Raw genomic sequence first — 19,878 nt, forward strand, 5'->3', positions numbered from 1 at the left:
CAAAAATAGGCTCAGATACACAGTGGAGGATCAGTGAAGAAAAGAATGGAGACTTGATCAGAAATGCGTCAATTCTCTTCATTTGGGCTGAGAGCTTCTACCACCTCCTTCCTGAGATCCTTTGCAGTTAGTTGTCATGGACTAAATGTTTGGGTCCCCTTCAGATTCACATGTTGAAGCTCTAACCCTCAACGTGATTGTGTTTGAAGATGGGAATTTGGGGAGATGAGGGTTAGACGAGGTGATGAGAATGAGGCTTGTGATGGGATTAGTGTCCTTATGAGAAGAGACACTAGAGAGCGCTCTTCCTTTTTGCTGTGTGAGGACACAGTAAGAAGGTGGCTGTCTGCAAGCTGGGAAGAGAGCTCTCACACCAGCCACACTGATCTTCAACTGCTCAGCCTCCAGAATTGTAAGAAAATAAATTTTCTGTTGATCAAGCCATCCAGCCGATGGCATGTTGTTATGGCAGGCTGAGCAGACTAAGTGTGTAGCAATATACCGATACTTACTTACATCTGTTCACTCATTCCAGCATGTGAGTTCAGTCATTTCAAATGAATCCTATTGTCATTATTCCAAAGCAAAAGAGCCCCTTAAGGTATTTTTATATTTACATGGATTGAGTGCACCCTGAGTATTGAAGCCCAGACAGATCAAACCAGGAAAGCAGCATCCCTTACATAACGCTGCATTAGTTAAGATTATTTCTGCCTGGGAATGCTACAAGTAAGTGAATGAGGATAAAATAGCTAAATAGGCCAACTTCTCTGCACAATTCAAACTGGTAATAAGTGTTGGAAATCCTAGGCTGAAGTCTTTTTAGTGGCTCTCTTCCTCCACCTTCTGGACATTTGGAGATATAACAGGGCTGTTTGTTACGCATTTTTTTGCTTTTTAATTCTTTATCACCACCCTTATTGTGTACCATCTATTCATGGTAAAAGCTTCAGTAGACTTAGTAGTATGAGAGAACTTCCTTTATATGATAGTCTATTTACAAAATATCTACAGCAAACTCTATTAAGAATAATCACATGCAGACTACAGTAAGAACTCCTACCAATCAGTAGGAAAAAGACGAAACCCAAAAGAAAAATGGGCAAGAGCTATGCATATCGAAAGAGCCACTAAAAATTGAAGTGCTCAGTCTCATTAATAATCCAGGAAATGAGATAGCACTCTATACCCACGGGAATGACTAAAATTAAAAAGTCTAACAAGACCAATTTGGGGTGGGAATGTGGAGCAACAGGAGGTCGCATCACTGTTGATTAGAGTGTAAATGGTACATTGATCTCAGAAAATACCGTGGCATTGTCAACTAAATTTGAATATTTGCGTTTCTGTTATCAAGCAATTCCACTCCAGGTATATAAAATGTGTGAGTGAACCCCAAGACACTTGTTCAAGAGTGTGGATAACAGTAATATTTTTAATATCCAAGTGTCCATCAACAGCAGAAACAGTACAATACGTTGTGGCATATTCATCCAGTGGAATACAGAAACAAACAAAATGTGGAATCTTACAAATGCAATGTTGATCAAAAGAAATATACACACTGTACAATCCCATTTATATTTGCTGTAAAAAGACAGCAAGACCGCAGTACAGTGTTTAGGTATGCTTAGGTTTAAAGAATAAAAGAGAGCCAAAAAGATGACTACATTTAAGTACAAATAGTGGCTACTTTTGAGGAGGGAGGGATTTGTGTTTTGGAAAGGGCATGCAGAGGTTTTCTGGGGTTCTGATAATATCCTCTCTGACCTGGGAGATTTACATGGGTGTTAAATTTAACATAAATCCTTGCACTATAATTTATATTTTACCTATGTTTCTGCATGTATATTATATGTCACAGTACAAAAAGGTTAAAAGATATATTTTCTTTTAAAACCCAAGGCAAAACCATCAGATATGTGCTCTTTGCCCAAGCTAATGAATCTTGCAAAATACTCCCACAAATTCAGATACTATATCTCCAGGCCTGGCACAGCAGCTTGAATCTTCCTTTTGCTGTCGTAATGATAGTAATATTAATAGCAAAAACAATAATGGCTAATATTCATGTCAAGCACTACTATTAATGCATTCCACATCTCATGTCATTTAGTCCCTATTCACCCTAGGATAATAATACCCTAGGAAGTAGGTATTACTTTTATGCCCATTTTACAAATGAGAATACAGGAACAGAGGAGTTAGTTGACAGCTTGTTAGTGGCACAGTTAGAATTCAAATACAAGGGTCAGAATTCCAAATCCTGTACTCTTAATCACGACAGGTAGCTTCAGGCTTCCTATGGCCTCAGTATCCTACAGGATGTTTATCCCTGCCGGTTTGATTCTAGGTTTGGAGATCTCTTAGACTTGCAGCATTAAGAACAGAGAAGGCTCTGAGGCCATCCTGCTGAGCTGATTTGGCCCCATTTGTATCTGAGTTACTGGTCCCAGATGGGGTGATATCTGCTAGTGAGAATTAGATGCAAGAGGCTTTTCATGTCCTAATAAGATCATTCCCTGGCCAGCTCAGAACAAACCACTTAAAATGTGTAAGCCTTAGTTTTAAGTCCTGAGTGAGCAAAAGGTTGGGTTTTCTTTTGAGGTGAAATATATTGTATCTTAATTACTCCATAGTGAGACTCACTTTCTTTGTGGATTTTTAAACATTGCTTTTGCAGTGAGTTCTGAAAGTGTTTAGAGTTGTGCTAGATGTCATGAAATTTTTCTCCCTGAAATAAGGGTGAACATTTACATTAATTAAAAAGATTGTTTTTAGTTAGCCTGCAGAAAGTCTTAACAAGATATTCACTTGTGAGAAGATATAAGAATGGAGGGATGTAGGTAAATAGAACACTGGTGCAAACTACAATCAATAACTATTAACTACATGGTATAAAGGAGTTCAATAAAATTTGAGGGAGAAGAGAAAAAGGAGGAAGAAGAGAAGGAGGAGAAGAAAAATTGGTGATGATATGGTTGTAGGAATAAAAGAAGGACACAGACATTTCATTTGAAATAACCCTCAAAAAGCAATACATATTTCAAGGGACAAGCCTCCTCACAGAGCTGCTGAGAAACATTAGAGCCCATGTTGAACAGGCCTTTGGTACCCTGGGGTCCTATTAATGACTAGAACAAAACTGTGCTTACTTCAAAGTCTTATGGGTCCTCCAAATAGTACAGATCTGGTCTTTGAAAAATACACACATTTGCATAGCATGTGATTCGAAGCAGCCAGTATTACCTGATGTAACTGTGGAAGTTTGGTTGTTTTTCAGTTAGGCAGAAAGCTGGAATAACACATTCACCCTGTTTATATTCTTTCTTTCTACTTCTGCTGTTTGTCATACATTTCCTGAGAGGATAAATCTCAGTATAGAAGAAGCCATGACAAGGGCATCCAGTACTTAATAAAGATTATATGCTGTGTTCAGAAAATGCCCAGCGTTAAAATGAAGGTTAGAAAGGATTTCTTGGCTGGCTGTGTTTCCTTTAATCCCATTATCTGTGGCCTTGAATAGGATTAAGGCTCGGAGGAAGGGATAGGAGGAGGTATGGATAGAGGGGGAAAGCAGGGCAGTGAATGGTGTGTGGCAGTATTTGCCACAGAATTGCTCTGCCAGCCTGTAGTGAGAAGACTTTCAAGCCAATGCAGGTGCATGTTAAAATATATTGCAACAAGGCACTGAAATTCTTCCATGTATATATATGACCAAAAAATGTACTTTGTTTAATTTTAAGCCCCTTTCTATTTATTTGAATAAAAATTTCAAAAAGAAGGGAAATAAAATAAAATGAAATAAATTGGTGGAAATTTCTAGTACAAGTCGTTACTCTCTCTGAGGGAAGAGGAACTAAGTTTCGTTTCACTCCTATTTTGTCCCAGGCACTTTGTCATGTTAGAAGAAAATCTTCCAAATCTATTCCCTTTAAACATACCTGGTTTTAAGGTTTAAAGAAACACGTTCACTGTATCACCATGTTTCTTATACTTTGGATGCCTACGTGCAGCAGCTGAGGGACAGCATGGAGTAGTGGAAAAAATATAACGTTTAGAATGAGATACACCTAGGTTTCAATCCTGCCTCTGGCTTTTACCAAACGTGAGATTGGGGTACTTTCCTTAATTTTTCTGAGCCTGTTTCTTCATTTGCAAAATGATAAAAGGCTCTACTATTGCCTATCTTGCAAGAACGCTGTGAGAATTCAATGAGAAATGCAGATGAATAGTTTAAAAGCCAGGCTCGTAGCAGACACAGCCAGCCTTCAGCCTGTAGAAGCTATGATTACTTTTTATTTTCCTATTCATGAGATATTCATATATGAGGTGAGGACTAAACTTTGATTCCCAACACTTTCCAATTTTAAGGTAATTTATTCTACAGGCAAGGCAAAGAAGGGGTAGGAACTTCAATCACAAATTCATAAAAGTCTTCTCTGTAGGTTTATGAAGACAAGAAAAAAGAGAGAAACCAAAAAGGAAAATGAAGATAGGAATGAATTATAGTTTTTTCTTCAAGATAATTCAATTTGACTTTTATTTATCACTGTCATTAGGTTTTGCCTTTCAATACTAAAGTTTTTTGTCATTCACTCGTCTATCAAGAATTTTTCATTTTCAAAATTTACTGAGTATTGACCCTTTGAGGGACAGCAAAATTTTTTTGGATCTAAGTTTTTTTCCCCCCATACCTGTCTTGAGAAACAAGAAAATAGCGCCAGAATGGCCAAATTAGAAATCTCACTTGAGATAAAAACACAGGGCGGCATTTGACAGCACGTTAGACCATCTGAAAGTGATTTTTTTTCTCAAGAATCTGTACTGTTTGAAGGGAATGAAATATATCTCAATGTTAAAATGGCAGCGTAAATGTTTTAATTAAGCCAGTGCCCAGTGTGGGTGTGGAATGTTTAATTAAACCCCGTGGGTATCAGTAATGTCTACCAGATCTAGGGATGGTTTCTACCCCTGAGAGGATAGCTTTGCAGAAAGGTGTCTGTAGGCTTGCCTACAAATGGCCGGTCACCATAGAGGTTTCTTTTTCTCCCTGAGAATGTTTACAAACGGAGAAGAATTTTATTGAGTCCATATCTCATTACAGAATCCATCTCACCATCAGTTTCTAATGAAAATGGGAAGGGGAGAAAGAGCGAGAAGGAGAGGGGCTGAGTGAACTCAGGCAGGGTTGAAGCTTTACACAGCGCCTCCCTCTTACTGGGCCTCTCTCAAAGCTCTCACAGTCACATCCCCTGGGCGGTTTGAATTCCAGATAAATTGAGGAGCTATGTCTCCATGGGAACAGCATGGAGAGAACAAAATGGGGAATAAAGTTAATATTTATAGCCCATGACTGTTGATTTTATGTGCTGGCTTTATTCATTAAGTTATCTTAGGGCTGCGATTGGCACAGGAAGATAAGCCTCATGGGTGCTTTAGTTCCCAAATCTATTTTTTCCATTCCTTTTCCAACCCATCCCTAAAACGTCAAGCCCAAATAGTGAGCATGAACTGTAAAGTTTATTTGCATAACTTTCCTTGGGCAGTGTTTTGTAGATGAAACATAGGCTTTGGAGTCAAGACGATGTGGATTCAATCCCAGCTCTGGCACTACCCTGTTTCTTCATCTCTAAAATAGGAATAACGATACTTACCTCTGCCAGCTGGTGGGGGGATTCAAAATGATGCATGTTAAGTCCCTGAGTCTGTTGCAGGCAGAGTCAGCCCTTCACAAATAGTTGCTATTATTCATATTATTGACCCTCTGCTCACTTAAATAGCTCGTCACATTTTGATTTGTAAAAAAAAAAAAAAAAATAGGGCTAAGGAAGAGAAGGACAAATCATATTCTTTAGCAGAGTTCAATGTTACCAGGAGACCTTATATCTAGAACTGGAAGAAAACATTTTATAATTAAACATCTGGATTCTTCGGGCCTAAGAAGCTTAAATAATTACCTCTTTTCAAGGCATTATTGCTTTGATGTATGTTTAAAATGTATCTTGGCACTTCCCTGGTGGCGCAGTCTTTAAGAATCCGCCTGCCAGTGCAGGGGACACGGGTTCGCGCCCTGGTCTGGGAAGATCCAACATGCGGTGGAGCAACTAAGCTCATGCGCCACAGTTACTGAGCCCGCGCTCTAGAGCTCGTGTGCTGCAACTACTGAAGCCTGCGTGCCTAGAGCCGGTGCTCCGCAACAAGAGAAGCCACCGCAACGAGAAGCCTGTGCACTGCAACGAAGAGTAGCCCCCGCTCGCTGCAACTAGAGAAAGCCCGCGCGCAGCAATGAAGACCCAACGCAGCCAAAAATAATTTTTTAAAAAATCTGATATCGCCTGTGACATCTGCATTTTACTATTATTTCCAGGCTGTTAGAGAGGCCCATTTCATCCACCCTGAGAGTCAAAGGCACAGAGGATATATACACCCACATACAAAAGCCTCTGCCAGCAGAGTCTGTTTTGTCATGGAAACCCTTGTCACTTCCAGCTGGAGAGTGAGTGATGATGTCATTATCAAGAGAGGACCAGGGACCAGGCTGAGCACCCAGTCTGAGCTGCAAGCCTATAAAGAATTATATTTCATAGTCAAATGGTCATGATACGAAGACAAGCCATCGGCACGAGGCGCTTAGGCTTTACATAAACATGTACTGTCTTTGGCAAGGAAAGTATTGGGCTTGAGAATTTGACTTGATGAGCAGTATCTGTATGTATGTGATTTTAAGAGAATGCATGAAGCTCTGAAGGATCTGTACTGTGTTTAGTGAAACTATAAATGACTCCTGTGGTCTAGTGGTTCATTAGACAAAGTGCAACCTGGTCTGGTCAGAGATCCACTGATTAGAGTTGGGGACAGACCGGCTGCACAGGAGAGGCTCTGACAGCCAGACCAGGAAGGAGGGCTTCAGCAGCCTGATGACAGGACCTGTGTCCAAACAGAGACCCTTGGAAGAGGAAAAAAGGGGAGCTCATAGTACCTATCCCAGGAGGGCAGGCTAAATGAGGACTGTTCCAGCAAACCAGGGTGTGTGGTCACTGCACGTGAATCATGGACACGACCTGATTTTCTCATAGAGAGCAGCTCTGCTGTTTTAGCTCCAGAAGTGTGCTGTGCAGCAAAGGATGGCTGAGAGGTGAATACTGGTCACCTACATGCAGGTCAGAAGAAAACACCAAGCTAGGGGTCCAGATATCACCTCAAACAAATCAGCCCTGGCCGAGCCGTCACACACACACGACCCCAGCAAGTCTCATTCTAAGAGTCACCCAGGACACCCTCACCACCACACCAAAAGAATCACAGTCTCCAAAAAAGAAACCTGGAAATGTGCCTTATAGTATCTCAGGGCTAAAAAGACGTTTAGCAAGCATTTAGTGCAATTTTGTCTTTTTATAAACTAGGGTAGCAGAGTGGTTGTAGCCTGAGCTGTGCACGAGGCAGGCCTGAATTCAGAGCCTGCCCCTGCCCCTTTCAGCTGGGTGGGCCTGCGCAAGGTGCTGAGGCCCCCTGAGCCTCTGGGCTTTGTCGGGAGGATGTGTACTATGTATAAAGCGGTTTGGGCACTGTCTCCACGTAGAGTAAGACTTCAATAGATAGAAGCCACTGTTACTCTTTGACTCACCTCGCGGTCGTGGTGCTGGTTCAGGGCACAGCTGTGAATGAGATCTTTAAACTAGGTTACAGTTGTCATATTTTCTGTGCTAATGTCAGGCAGAAGGAACCGATATCAACCCAAAGTTATGTACATATATTTAAACATTTTTTCATTTGGAATAATTTCAAATTCTAGAAAAATTACAGAAACAACACAAAGAATGCCCACATACCCTTCATGGAGATTCCCCGGTTAACTTTTACATTTGCCTCATCACTGGGTCTCTATACGTACGTAAGCACACACAGATACACACCCACACACATATATAAAATGCCTATGATATGTATGTGATGTGTATTTCCCCTCTAAGCTATTTGAGGTTTACAGACCTGCTCCCTATTACTCTTTAATACTTCAGTCTGTAATTTCTAACAAGAGTACTCCCCCACCTGATGACAGTACAGTCTGGAAATTAACGTTGATACTCACCACCAGTTATTTCACAGACCGCCCCCCCCACCCCGCATTTGTTTTGGCTGTTGTTCCAACGTTGTCTTCTTTAGACAAAGGAGCCAGTCAAGGAGTATATGTTGCATTTCGTTCTCAGGTTTTCTCTCTAGTCTCCTTAGATCTGGAAATGTTTCTGTCTTTCCTTATCCTTCACGGCCTTAACATTTTGAAGAGTACAGGCCTGTTACTTTGTAAAATGCTCTTTATTTTGGGATTGTCTGATGTTTCAGCACCATTAAGCTTAGGTTACGCATTTGGGGCAGGTATGTCGAAATGCCGTGTTTCCTCAGTGTAACATATGAGGATACATATAGAGATCTGGCCCATGAGTTGGACTAGTGTTAATGTTATCACTCACGGTGATATTTGACAGGTTTCTCTACTTTAACGTTAATAAGTATTTTTTAACTTTTTAAATGAATAATATTAGGTATTTTGTGGAAAGATACTTTAAGACTATATACGTATGCTGTTCCTCATCAAATTTCCACCGTTTGTGGTATTCATTGATGATTATTGCCTGAATCAATTATTATTATAATTGCAGTTTGATGATTTTAAGATTCCATATTCTTTCTATATTTATTACCTGAAATTTGACTGTGAGTTAGAGTTTTTTCTTCTATTTTTAATCAGTATGGCCTCATTAGTTTCTTTTATTTAATGGGTCACAATCTATGACTATCATTATTATTTTGATGCTCAAGTTGTCCTAGATTTGGCCAGTGGAAGGACTTTCAAACTGGGTCCTGTATCCTTTTGACATGTTCCCATAATTTTTAAGGCATTTGCCTACTTTATGGGGCATAAGATATATCAAACTCGTACTTTCCCTGCCCTTGCCCTGCAAGTAGCCGTTTCTTTAAAGACTCCCCTTTCCTTTTAGTGGAAGATGATATTTAGTAACCAATATCTAGGTCCTAGATGTGATCATTGCTAATAGATTGTCATTGCTACTAGGTCCTCTCAGGAGGCAGAGCTAAGAAATAAATGTATGCATATACATATATATGTAACGAAATCTCATCTATCTATCTATCTTAGATACTGTGCATTCACATCAATACCTCCAAATCTAGTTCAACACCACTGGGTTTCCATATTTGTAACTATTCTGAGAATGAAGAACCTTACTCCAATTATCTCCAAATATATTTACTTATTTGTCGATCTCTGTGTTTAATCAATGATAAGTAAGATGCATCTTCCTTTTTTTCCCCTCTTGAGAGTTTACTGTTAAACTAAAGCAGTAATTCCCTTCACACACAGAGCACATTGATTTCAATGAACTCATTTTAGAGGTCACAACATAGATGGAGCAGAGGATATGAACTTGGGCCCTGGAAGCAGACCTAGGCTCTAGTCCTGGCAGTGTACTTACCAGCTGTGTGATTTTCAAAGAATTCTTTACCTCTCTAAGTCTCCGAGGATAATAGTATCAACCTCAAGAGTGTGTTGTGAGGATTAAAGGAGTTAAAGGAGCTAATGTATAATAGCTGTTAACACAGTGACGAGCACATAGTAAATACACAATGAATGAGAGCTACTTTAACTATAATTGTATTTTCTACTTAATATAGGAAATTTTCTCTAACTTTCTAGGCCAGGATACAATTTTGGAAAGACAATTACCAATAAGCTTCAAAATTCATTAAAGCTTAGAGATAAGACAAATCGTAAAAACATTTTTATTACTCTTATCTCCATATGAGAGAAAGAAACTGTACTTAGCACATAAAAACCTATTCATACCTGACTTTCTTGGTCTCTGTTGAACATAAAGGGCAAAATTGTGCTCGATGTTACATCATCTTTTTCTGATCTGGAGTAATCATCTACCTTGAGTCAAAATCGGTTGATGAATTGCCTTTTAAAGACCTTCAGGGAATTCCCTGGCGGTCCAGTGGTTAGGACTCAGCGCTTTCACAGATGTGGGTCTGGATTCAATCCCTGCTTGGGGAACTAAGATCCCGCAAGCTGCGTGGCGCAGCCAAAAAAAAAACCCCAAACGAAAAAACCTTCATCAGCTTTTATGAGGAAACAAAAGCTTTTGAGCATGCTCCGTGCGTTAGATATGAATGTGATCGGAGTAGAAATGAAGATGATGAGAGTAGGACCATAAAGGTAGACTTTATTTCAAAAGTAGTGGCCAGCAGTTAGCGGGAAATAGTGGACATAAGACGACAAATGAGTACGTACATACTTGTTCAGGTTCCCAGATGCCTACGCCCCGTATTTTTTATGTTCTCCCACTGATATGATAGAGGAATACAGGTAGCAAAAGGTGGATAACAGGCAAACCATAATCAGAAAAGCTTCCTGGCAGAGCTGTGGGCATGGGGGTGGATTTTTCTGTCTTGAGGGTCTGAGTGGGGACTAGACATGCATAATCCCACAACAGGCAAACTCAAGGAACGGGCAGACAAAAGCTCAGAGTTAAGACACTACTCCGTTGCTTTCCTTTTGTATTAGCCTGTGTGACATTCAAACTGAGTGAGCCTTCAAAGTGAGTCAACCGTGTCTGAACTTTCAATCTTCTGAGGCAAAAGGTGCTTCAACAGCAGCGTGCAGCCGCAAGGGCAGCAGCAAACAGAAAAGAAACAGTTCAGAAGTTGTGTAAGAGGGAAGCCTGGAGACTGAATGTGGAATGCAAAATAAAAAAAGAATATCTGATGTCTGAAGCGTGGATGATTGAAATGGTGGTGGGATAAAAGACAGGGATGTCTAGAGGTAGAGCTGATTGGGGGAAGGAATGATAAGGTTGATTTTAGACACGGTGAGTGTGAAGTACTGGCAGGATGCACAAGTGGTATCAGCTGACAGGCACATGGACCAAGAGAACAGCCTTAGGAGGGAAGGCAGGGCTGGAAATTAAGATTTGTAAATTGGGCTAGGAAATGAATGTGGGTATGATTGCTCTTCAAGGCAATTTCGGGGGAAAGGGATGATGATTTAGGGTAAAATCATATTGGGTGGGGTGCTGGGAAGAAAAGGAAGACTCAGTTAAGAGGACAGAGCTGGGGCTGAGGAGGGCCAGGACAGCGGCAGGGCCACAGGAACTGAGGAGGATCCTGGGGGCTGTCTTTTTTTTTTTTTTTTTAACATCTTTTATTAGAGTATAATTGCTTTACAATGGTGTGTTAGTTTCTGCTTTATAACAAAGGGAATCAGTTATACATATACATATGTCCCCATACCTCTTCCCTCTTGTATCTCCCTCCACCCCACCCTCCCTATCCCACCCCTCTAGGTGGTCACAAAGCACCAAGCTGATCTCCCTGTGCTATGCGGCTGCTTTCCACTAGCTTTCTATTTTATGTTTGGTAGTGTATATATGTCCATGCCACTCTCTCACTTTGTCCCAGCTTATCCTTCACCCTCTCCGTATCCTCAAGTCCATTCTCTAGTATGTCTGCATATTTATTCCCATCTTGCCCCTAGGTTCTTCTGACCATTTTCTTTTTTAGATTCCATATATATGTGTTAGCAAACGGTATTTGTTTTTCTCTTTCTGACTTACTTCACTCTGTATGACAGTCTCTAGGTCCGTCCACCTCACTACAAATAATTCAGTTTTGTTCCTTTTTATGGCTGAGTAATATTCCATTGCATATATATGCCACATCTTCTTTATCCATTCATCTCTGGGGGCTGTCTTAACATCCAATCCACCATGAGTCTAGGATGCCTTTCTGCAGTGTTAAGACTGAAAACTACATTTCCCAGATTTCCTTGCAACCAGAGGGTCTGGATGTGATGCAGGTTCTGAGAATCGGGTGATGTGAGTGAGGCTTGAAAGATGTAGATAGCACTTTTGGGCTGCTTCTGCTGGCAAGAAGGTCATGGGACTGTTGGCTCCCTCTGCCCTTCCTGGCCAGTGTTCAGCATTCCCACATCAGCTTCCCGAGGGACAAGAGGCAAAGGCCTGGGAATCCATGTTTTGCTTGTGTGGCTCTAGCAGAAAGTTCTGTTGTGGTGGCTTCCTGATCTCTGGATCTCAGCAAAGGCAATATGTTCAGTGGTTCCAGAGGTGGCTTCATGAATTCTCATCTTCCTGAGTGGAAGAGGTAGTAGCTCTCCTAGTGAGTTCTATCTGCTGTGATCTGGGAGTCATTCCTGAGGGCCCAGTCTAGAGCATGCTCTTCAGTCCTTCCAACAATTTTAACAGTGTTTAAATCCCCCTCTGCTGAAAATACTGTGGTGGTTTCTGTTGTCCGCAGCTGACCTCTGATTTGATACAAAATCCACTGGAGAAAGGATATTCCAGAATAAAGGGCTAATCAATAATTCAAAAGCTGTCAAAAAGTCAAGATGAGGATTTCATGCATGCATGCCAGCAGCCATCCATTATAACAATTAACATTGCTAAGTCCCTAATGGGTACCAGGTACCACACTGGACATTTGGGAATACTGTACAAAGATGAATAAAAGTCTTTCCCCTCAAGGATTCAGTCTAATGGGGGAGAGAATCATGAATATAAATGTAATAGATTGTGGCAAGCACAATGATAGAGGCATATTCAGAGAGTTAGCATTAGAAAAGAGGAAGGGCACCTAACCTAGAGTGAGACTCTGGGAGGAAAGTAGGTTTCTTGAAGGGAGAAACACAAGCTAAATATTGAAGGATGAGTCTTTTTATTTAGTTAATAAATACCGAACGCTTACTCTGGGTTAAGCATGGTGCTAAGATCTTTATATGCTGGACCTCATGGAATCCTCCAAACATTCACATGAAGTGGAGAGTATTATTAGCAGAGGCAACAGCATTAGCAAAGGCAGGGATGAGAAACACTGTTCCAGCTGACACCTGCAGATAGGGCCCCATCTCCCACCCTCTGCAAGACGGTAAGAGCCCAACTTTGATAAGACAACAAACCCAGATGAGTTTCACATGGACCAGCACCTCTCTTCCAGCTTTTTGTAGTTTTTTACCTCTCTGGCCTGCTCAGCCTCCTTATTCCCTCATTCTCCCCTTAAAACTCTGTTTTAGATTTGCTTTTATCATAATATACCACCAGGTACTGATGTTATGCAGGAGGAGACGTAGAGCCTTAGCTGCCAGCTTTTACCGGAAGGTATCTACCAAATGAACTTGTGACTGGTGATTAAATTGGCCTAAAACAGGCTGCAATGTTGTGGAAAAGGAAACTAAAAGCCCGTGCACCCTCATTCCGTGGAGAGGGTCATATTTGATCCCTGAGACCTTCCCTTAATGTAGTGCCTACTGAGGGCCTCTTTAAGATCAGTAGGTGAATACTGATCTTCAAGGGCTGGACAGAAAGCATTCTAGCCATCGTAAAGGTCAAGGTCATCCTCTGGCAGTGTAGTTAACAAAACAGAGTTAACAATTTTCTACCACTTCTAATTAAAACTTGATTACTTAGAGGCATTCAGTTTGCTCATGATTGCTTAAGTTAAATATAAATGAATAAAGGAAAACCTAGCCAAAACAGAACTCCTGCTCTAAATTTTAAATCAACCTATTCTGTACGCCTGTTCAGAGGAAGCTGGTTGAGGTTAAATGAAGAACAATTTGAAAACTCAAGAATCAACCTAAGTGAAGTTATAACATATGAGAAACCTAAAAGTAAAAATATGTCATACACATTTTATTTGGTGTTTCATGCTAGGTCGATTAAAAAAAAAAACAATTTGGTTGAACAGATTTTTCTTTTAATATGACTATGTGTACATGGACAACTGAGAATAGGGAAAAACCCCAAATTAATGTTTTTAACAAATTACAGCTGTTACTAAAGACGGTATGCTTGGATTTTAAGGAAATGGTCCAATAAATGAACAGTCCCGCATTCAATCTAGATTAATCAATCCCACTTTGAATAAAAACACATTCTAGTGGCAGAAGTTTACCTTTTTTAAACACTCCATAATAAAAAAATGCGTTCCCTCAGTGTTCTCTCTCCTTCAGTATTTAGTTATTAGTAGTCTCTCAAATGGTAAAATAAAATTGAATTTATATTATCAAATGAAAGTGCAAGTTTGTACAGCCAAGCTCAGCAGCGAAAGTGAAGAAGGATGAAGGGTGAAAGCTGATGGATGCCACGCAGAACAAGGACCTTCATGAAGGTATCATCCTGCCGTGTCCTGGGTGCCAAACACAGTCCACATTCCATCATTTTTTCATTGCTCTTAAACGAGCAAAACCAAATTCTCTTTTTTATTTAAAGAAATATTAAATCTTTATTCTCCCCCACCTCCAAATAATTTGTGATCAGGTAAGGCAAAGGTAAGTCCCACCATCACTGGGGACAGCAGCAATAAACAGACTTCAGAAATAGCCCTGAATCATCAACAACATTCTTTCATGGTAACATAAGGAATGCATCTCATAAATCAAATTCTGCAACGTTGTCACATTGTTCTAATTTATTTGATTAGTTTATCTGAAAAAAACTTTATAAATACATTATTTAAGAGGACAGTAAATTATTTTCTTGCTCTGAAAAAATAATGTTCTTTTTTTTCACATTTTAAAACTGTTGAGAATGTTTTGCAAAAGGAGATGCAAGAAGAATGGGACAGTGGGGTTTGCAGAATGTCCACGTACAAGTTGCATTTACAAGAACCTGGTAATCTGCTTCTACAAATAGAGCTCTTTGCAATATAATATTTAAACAAACAGGCTTAATTTAAACATCTCTCCTATTCACTCTACTTGTTGAACCAAGAGGTACTTATATTTCAAGTATTACACTGTAAAAGGTAAAAATTTTTGTGCCAATTTTACATGTTAGCTTTTAAAGTCCAAAATATCTATGTGAAAAATCATGCCTACTCGGCCCATTTCTTTTACAGCCAAATGCTCTCATCTTTTAGAGAATGCAGAAAAATATTGATTTCCTAAGAAGGAGCACACTGGAAAAAGCTATTTTAAAGTACTGAAGAACAAGGGAGGATTTCTTTTTCTCTATTGGCGAAAATTATTAGAAAAGCTATCCAGTCTGTTGTCTTTAGCTGGTTTTAATAAAGTCTTTCCAAAATGATGGTCAAGAAACCTTTAGAAAACGGGGGAAGGGGAAATGCTCCTTTGTAGCATGGAAGGAATTCCATTAATTGTAGAAATTCTTATTAAATTTCTGCTTTGGTTCTTTAGAAGAAATGCTCATATAACTTCTATATTAGGAGACAGAAAAAAGAACAGATTAATATGACATTTATCTAAAATCTTAAAGAATACTACAGTAATATCTTACATTCCTAAAACTTTACCATGCTTTTATATACATTGTCTTATATAAGAATAGGCAATTTTATCAGGATCCGTGGTCTTATATGTAAGTGAATTCTACCACTAATAGGAAAACATGTCCTTTTCTTTAACTTAGGCTATATATCATTTCCTTTTCCAAACTGCGTTAAGTCAACTGTACTTTTCTTTGAGAACAGGGACTTTACATTCGTCTTGAATCCTCAGTCCCCGATACTTCGGGTTCCAGCCATACGTTGGAGGTTACATAAATGTTGGTTGATAAGTAGTCATGACCACAAAAGAAACCTAACACCACTTAATATCACAGACACTGGACTATGTTCCTAGAGAAGGTATGGAAGAGTGAGAATGAAATGACAGGTACATCAAAAGGTGATTTAAAGCCTGGCGAATGAAGCAGGAAGTCACCTGAATGTTCCTTCCATCTCTCTGAACCTGTGACATGACAAAGCAGGAAGCTGTACCAGGAATGTTTCCACCAACACACTGGTAATCAGATTGTTCTCAAAGGCTTAAGAGTCAGAATGTCAGGCTTTATAGCTTCCACTCACAGCTGGACCTTCTTCCTTTTACAATCTAGAAAAGTAGATCACTAAAGGGAAGTTACACTCCCCAGGTCAGTATATTAGAGAAGGAAAAAAGACTAGCTTCATTTGGCTAGGAGGTTCAAAGTTGGCTTTTTCAACCAGTTTTAAAGTGGGAAATATGTTAAAAGTGCACAGATGGAATCTAAATGACAAAACAATTTGACCACAAATAATGCTTTACTGACTCATCTATAAACATCCTGAATTTGCTTGGCTCTCTTCATAACAGTATAAAAAGATGCTGGTCAATACATGAAAGTGAGGTGCTGGGAGAGAAGCTGATAGAAATCAAAGAGGTTTGAAAAGACATGGAGCTGGATTATCCCACTTGTTCTTGACACTGTGAGTTACTATGAGCACTGCACTGGTAATTTTTTTATGTTGCTATTTCTCTGGGTCCTGTAAAGCTATTGTTCTTTTTGCACAATGACTTCAGGTTAAGTGTGAGTTCCAGAGACAGGGTATAAGAGAGTCACTTGCAGTTTCAACAGCTACGGTCACTCAACAAGGGATGGAAGGCCCTTGGGCTCAGTATGCTCCTAGTCTGGAATATTAGTCGCATTACCTTAAATTGCAACTATCTTATTACATTTAAAAAGGACAACAGTATATCTTCCCAGGTTGCTAAACCCAAATGAGAGAAAAATGGTGGGAGAACATGTTGGCAGTCTTCAAATGTCTGAAGAGCTGAGAAAGATGGAATAGAAACCAAATAAACCTTTTCTCTAGTGGACAGAACTAGGTTCAATGGCCACTCAGTTATGGTCTTCTGTCTTAATATGAAGCGTGATCTGGGCACGCAATATGAAGCACTGCCACTGGGCAATGAGTGCCGCTCCGTGAGGAGAGGCCCATGGATACCCAGTGGGTGCTGCGGGCCGAATTTCTACACTGAGTGGGAGAACAAGAGCGGCCCTAGAAGTTGCCCAACCCAACTCAAAATCGAACTTCTAATGACCCATGCACAATCTCTTCCACGTGGCTTATTTGGTCCCTTGAAGGACAAAGTGTGCCACAGTCACACAGCAGAAGGTTCATTCCCTCTTGGGTGTCACATATTTATTTCTGATGATTACTGAAGGGAGTTCGAGGCAAGCTTACCTGCTGTTTGCTGTGTTTGAACACCATCTACCTGAGGCAGGGTCCCAAGTGTCCCTTCATCACCAAAGGCCAAAATAGGATTCAAAGGAATGTCTGGACTCTCGCTGTTGGTGACCTCTAATCTGGGTGGTTTAGATCCAATGGGTAAATTTATAATTTCTTCAAAATCTTCATTCTGAACTGATATTCCATTTTCATTTGGTTGTTTTTCCAAATTGGGAGTACTAGGGAGTTTGAAACATCAAAATCAAAAGGAGTTCATATTAAAACTGGAAAACATTTTTAGAACAAACTGTTTTATAATAAATACTTTTATAATCTTACAATCGAAATGTTAGAATGATTGACCTCATCATTACTAACAAAAATGGTGAATTCTGACATATTTGTACTTTAAATTCTTATTTAAAAAAACAGCTTTTAAAAATAAAACTTACCAAGTGGACCAAGTTATCAATTAGAATAGATCCTCATCATCAACAGTTCTACATATATTTAACATGCCTGTCTACTGCAGGCATTTTATATCTCTTTGTCTTATAAAGAATAGCCCTTATTAGGATCTGTACTTCAAAGATGAGGGGATTATGGGGGGGATAATTTGCACAAGTCACACAACTACTGGGAGACAGTCCAGATTGAACGCGTGATCTCTGGTCCTATGTTTTTCTCATAATGCCATTTTTTATAGTCCCAGCTATTCAAATTCCAGCCCTTCCTGGATGTCTCCAGCTTCCTAAAACATGTGCATAATTTTATAGGTAAATTGTTGAAGACCAACCTTCTCATCTTTGCCCCTTAAATATGCCTCTGACCTCACCTTATTCTTATTAATTCATGGTTAATATCTTGGATTTTTGAGCTACATTTTTTTTTAAATAATTTATTTTATTTATTTATTTTTGGCTGTGCTGGGTCTTCGTTACTGCATGCAGGCTTTCTCTAGCTATGTTGAGCAGGGGCTACTCTTCGTTTCCGTGCGCGGGCTTCTCACTGCAGTGGCTTCTCGTGTTTCAGAGCACGGGCTCTAGGCTTACAGGCTCAGTAGTTGTGGTGCATGGGCTTAGTTACTCCAAGGCATGTGGGATCTTCCTGGACCAGGGCTCGAACCCGTGTCCCCTGCATTGGCAGGCGGATTCTTAACCACTGTGCCACCAGGGAAGCCCTTTGAGCTACATTTAACTGGCCAACAAATTCTTAGTTTCTACCTATAGTTTCTCCTAGGGTTTTCTTTTTTGGCTGCGTTGGGTCTTCGTTGCTGTGTGTGGGCTTTCTCTAGTTGTGGCGAGCGGGGGCTATTCTTTGTTGTGGTGCGCAGGCTCAGTAGTTGTGGCTCGTGGGCTCGGAAGTTGTGGCACACGGGCTTAGTTGTTCCACGGCATGTGGGATCTTCCCGTACCAGGGATCGAACCCGTGTCCCCTGCGTTGGCAGGCAGATTCTTAACCACTGCACCACCAGGGAAGTCCCTCTCTTAGGTTTTTCACTCCCTTTACACACTCCATAAACAAATAGGCAGCCCGTTAGGTTATATGTTCATTATTATGCTTTACAATGCAGCAAAACAATGCCTGTGCACCAAATGAACGCTAGATTAATTTTATTGTTCACTTGATCTGACTGCAGCAGTAAACATATTTGCAAACTTCATAATTTGTTCAGTGGCTCATGTATAAAAAATGACCCTATCTGACAAAATTCTAGAGTTAAAATTTTCAAATGGAAAATATTAATAAGACTAAAAATGTGAAACAAAAATCATGACGGTTTTAACTTCTAATACACACTCATCATAAACAATGTTTACCTGCAGACAGAGATCAGAAAGTCAGGTCTCTACTGTCAGTAATGCCAACAAATTGAACTTTCGTAAGTTAGTCTTTTTCCGTCTCCTTCCCAAATGGTGAAAATGAAGCTAATAGACATCTAATCTTTCCATTTTTTTTTTTTTAAGGAATCTTTGCTTTTTTTTTTCCCTATTGAGGAAATAGTTTACTTTCCCCAGTCAGTGAGATACATTGACTTTGTGGAACATATTCTAAAACATTTCTGATTTGGGTATTATGGTATTTTTTGTTAATTATTAAACCCTTTCTTCTAGAAAAAAAATAAAGATGCCTGACCTAAGTGCTTCACAAGGTATTGCAGGGTATGTTGAAAATATTATTTGTAAAAGTGCCGTGGAAGAGAACATAAAAATATTATACAGATTCAGACTATAACGGTGCGTTTCCGCTATTTCACTAAGGAGGGGAGAAGAGGCTGGGCATCATGGTAGCCTACATTAGCGCGTGTGCACTCGCACACACACCCCGTCCTAATACCCGCCGTTATAGTGCTTGCGCTGCCACGCCCTTCCTCCTGCTCTTTCCCAGTACCAATGGGCTTTCTGTAATCAGGGGAAGAGTTTTGGTTCCCATCCCAGAGAGGTTTTTAAGTAGAAGTTTTGGCAAAAGAAATGCATCTTCAAAGCCCTTGTTCCTTGACCATGTCAAATCCCGTCACCTTCCAGGCCTGCGTGTGTTGACAAGCTGTAATGGCAACGCCAACCCCAGGCTTGAATCAACAGCTGACCTCATTTCCCCTCCCACTCTTACCCAACCACCCCACCCATTCTTACTTGTTAGCAATTAGAGGAATAATCATGCCCTATGCTCTGGATGAACAATTATTAAATGTTCAGAGGACACTGTGACCAGCAGAAACTATAAAACTGAAGCTGAAGTTGCTGGGGTTAGGGTTTATGGATCTGTGTGTCCTCTTAAGATACAAGTATCGGCTTTTGAATTCCCCTTCTTTGGCTACTCTCTGGAGGTTGAAGTTGGATGCAAGACTCTTGAAGATAT

General features: G+C 40.1%; 1 protein-coding gene across 5 annotated transcripts in view; it reads right to left on the minus strand.

The window, feature by feature from the left end:
• Positions 1-13,709: 13,709 nt before the first annotated feature.
• The window catches only part of MAP7 (microtubule associated protein 7), a 162,018-nt gene continuing 155,849 nt past the window's right edge, over positions 13,710-19,878 (minus strand). For all 5 annotated transcript variants that reach the window (XM_019951644.3, XM_019951641.3, XM_019951643.3 and 2 more), the window contains 2 exons: positions 17,035-17,258; positions 13,710-15,249 (listed from right to left, as the gene is read on the minus strand). In XM_019951644.3, coding sequence (XP_019807203.1) covers positions 15,239-15,249; positions 17,035-17,258 — 235 coding nt within the window. In that variant the 3' untranslated portion in view covers positions 13,710-15,238. The remainder of the gene's footprint in view (positions 15,250-17,034; positions 17,259-19,878) is intronic.

Source organism: Tursiops truncatus, chromosome 12, assembly GCF_011762595.2.
Source record: "Tursiops truncatus isolate mTurTru1 chromosome 12, mTurTru1.mat.Y, whole genome shotgun sequence".
Classification (NCBI taxonomy): Eukaryota; Metazoa; Chordata; class Mammalia; order Artiodactyla; family Delphinidae; genus Tursiops; species Tursiops truncatus.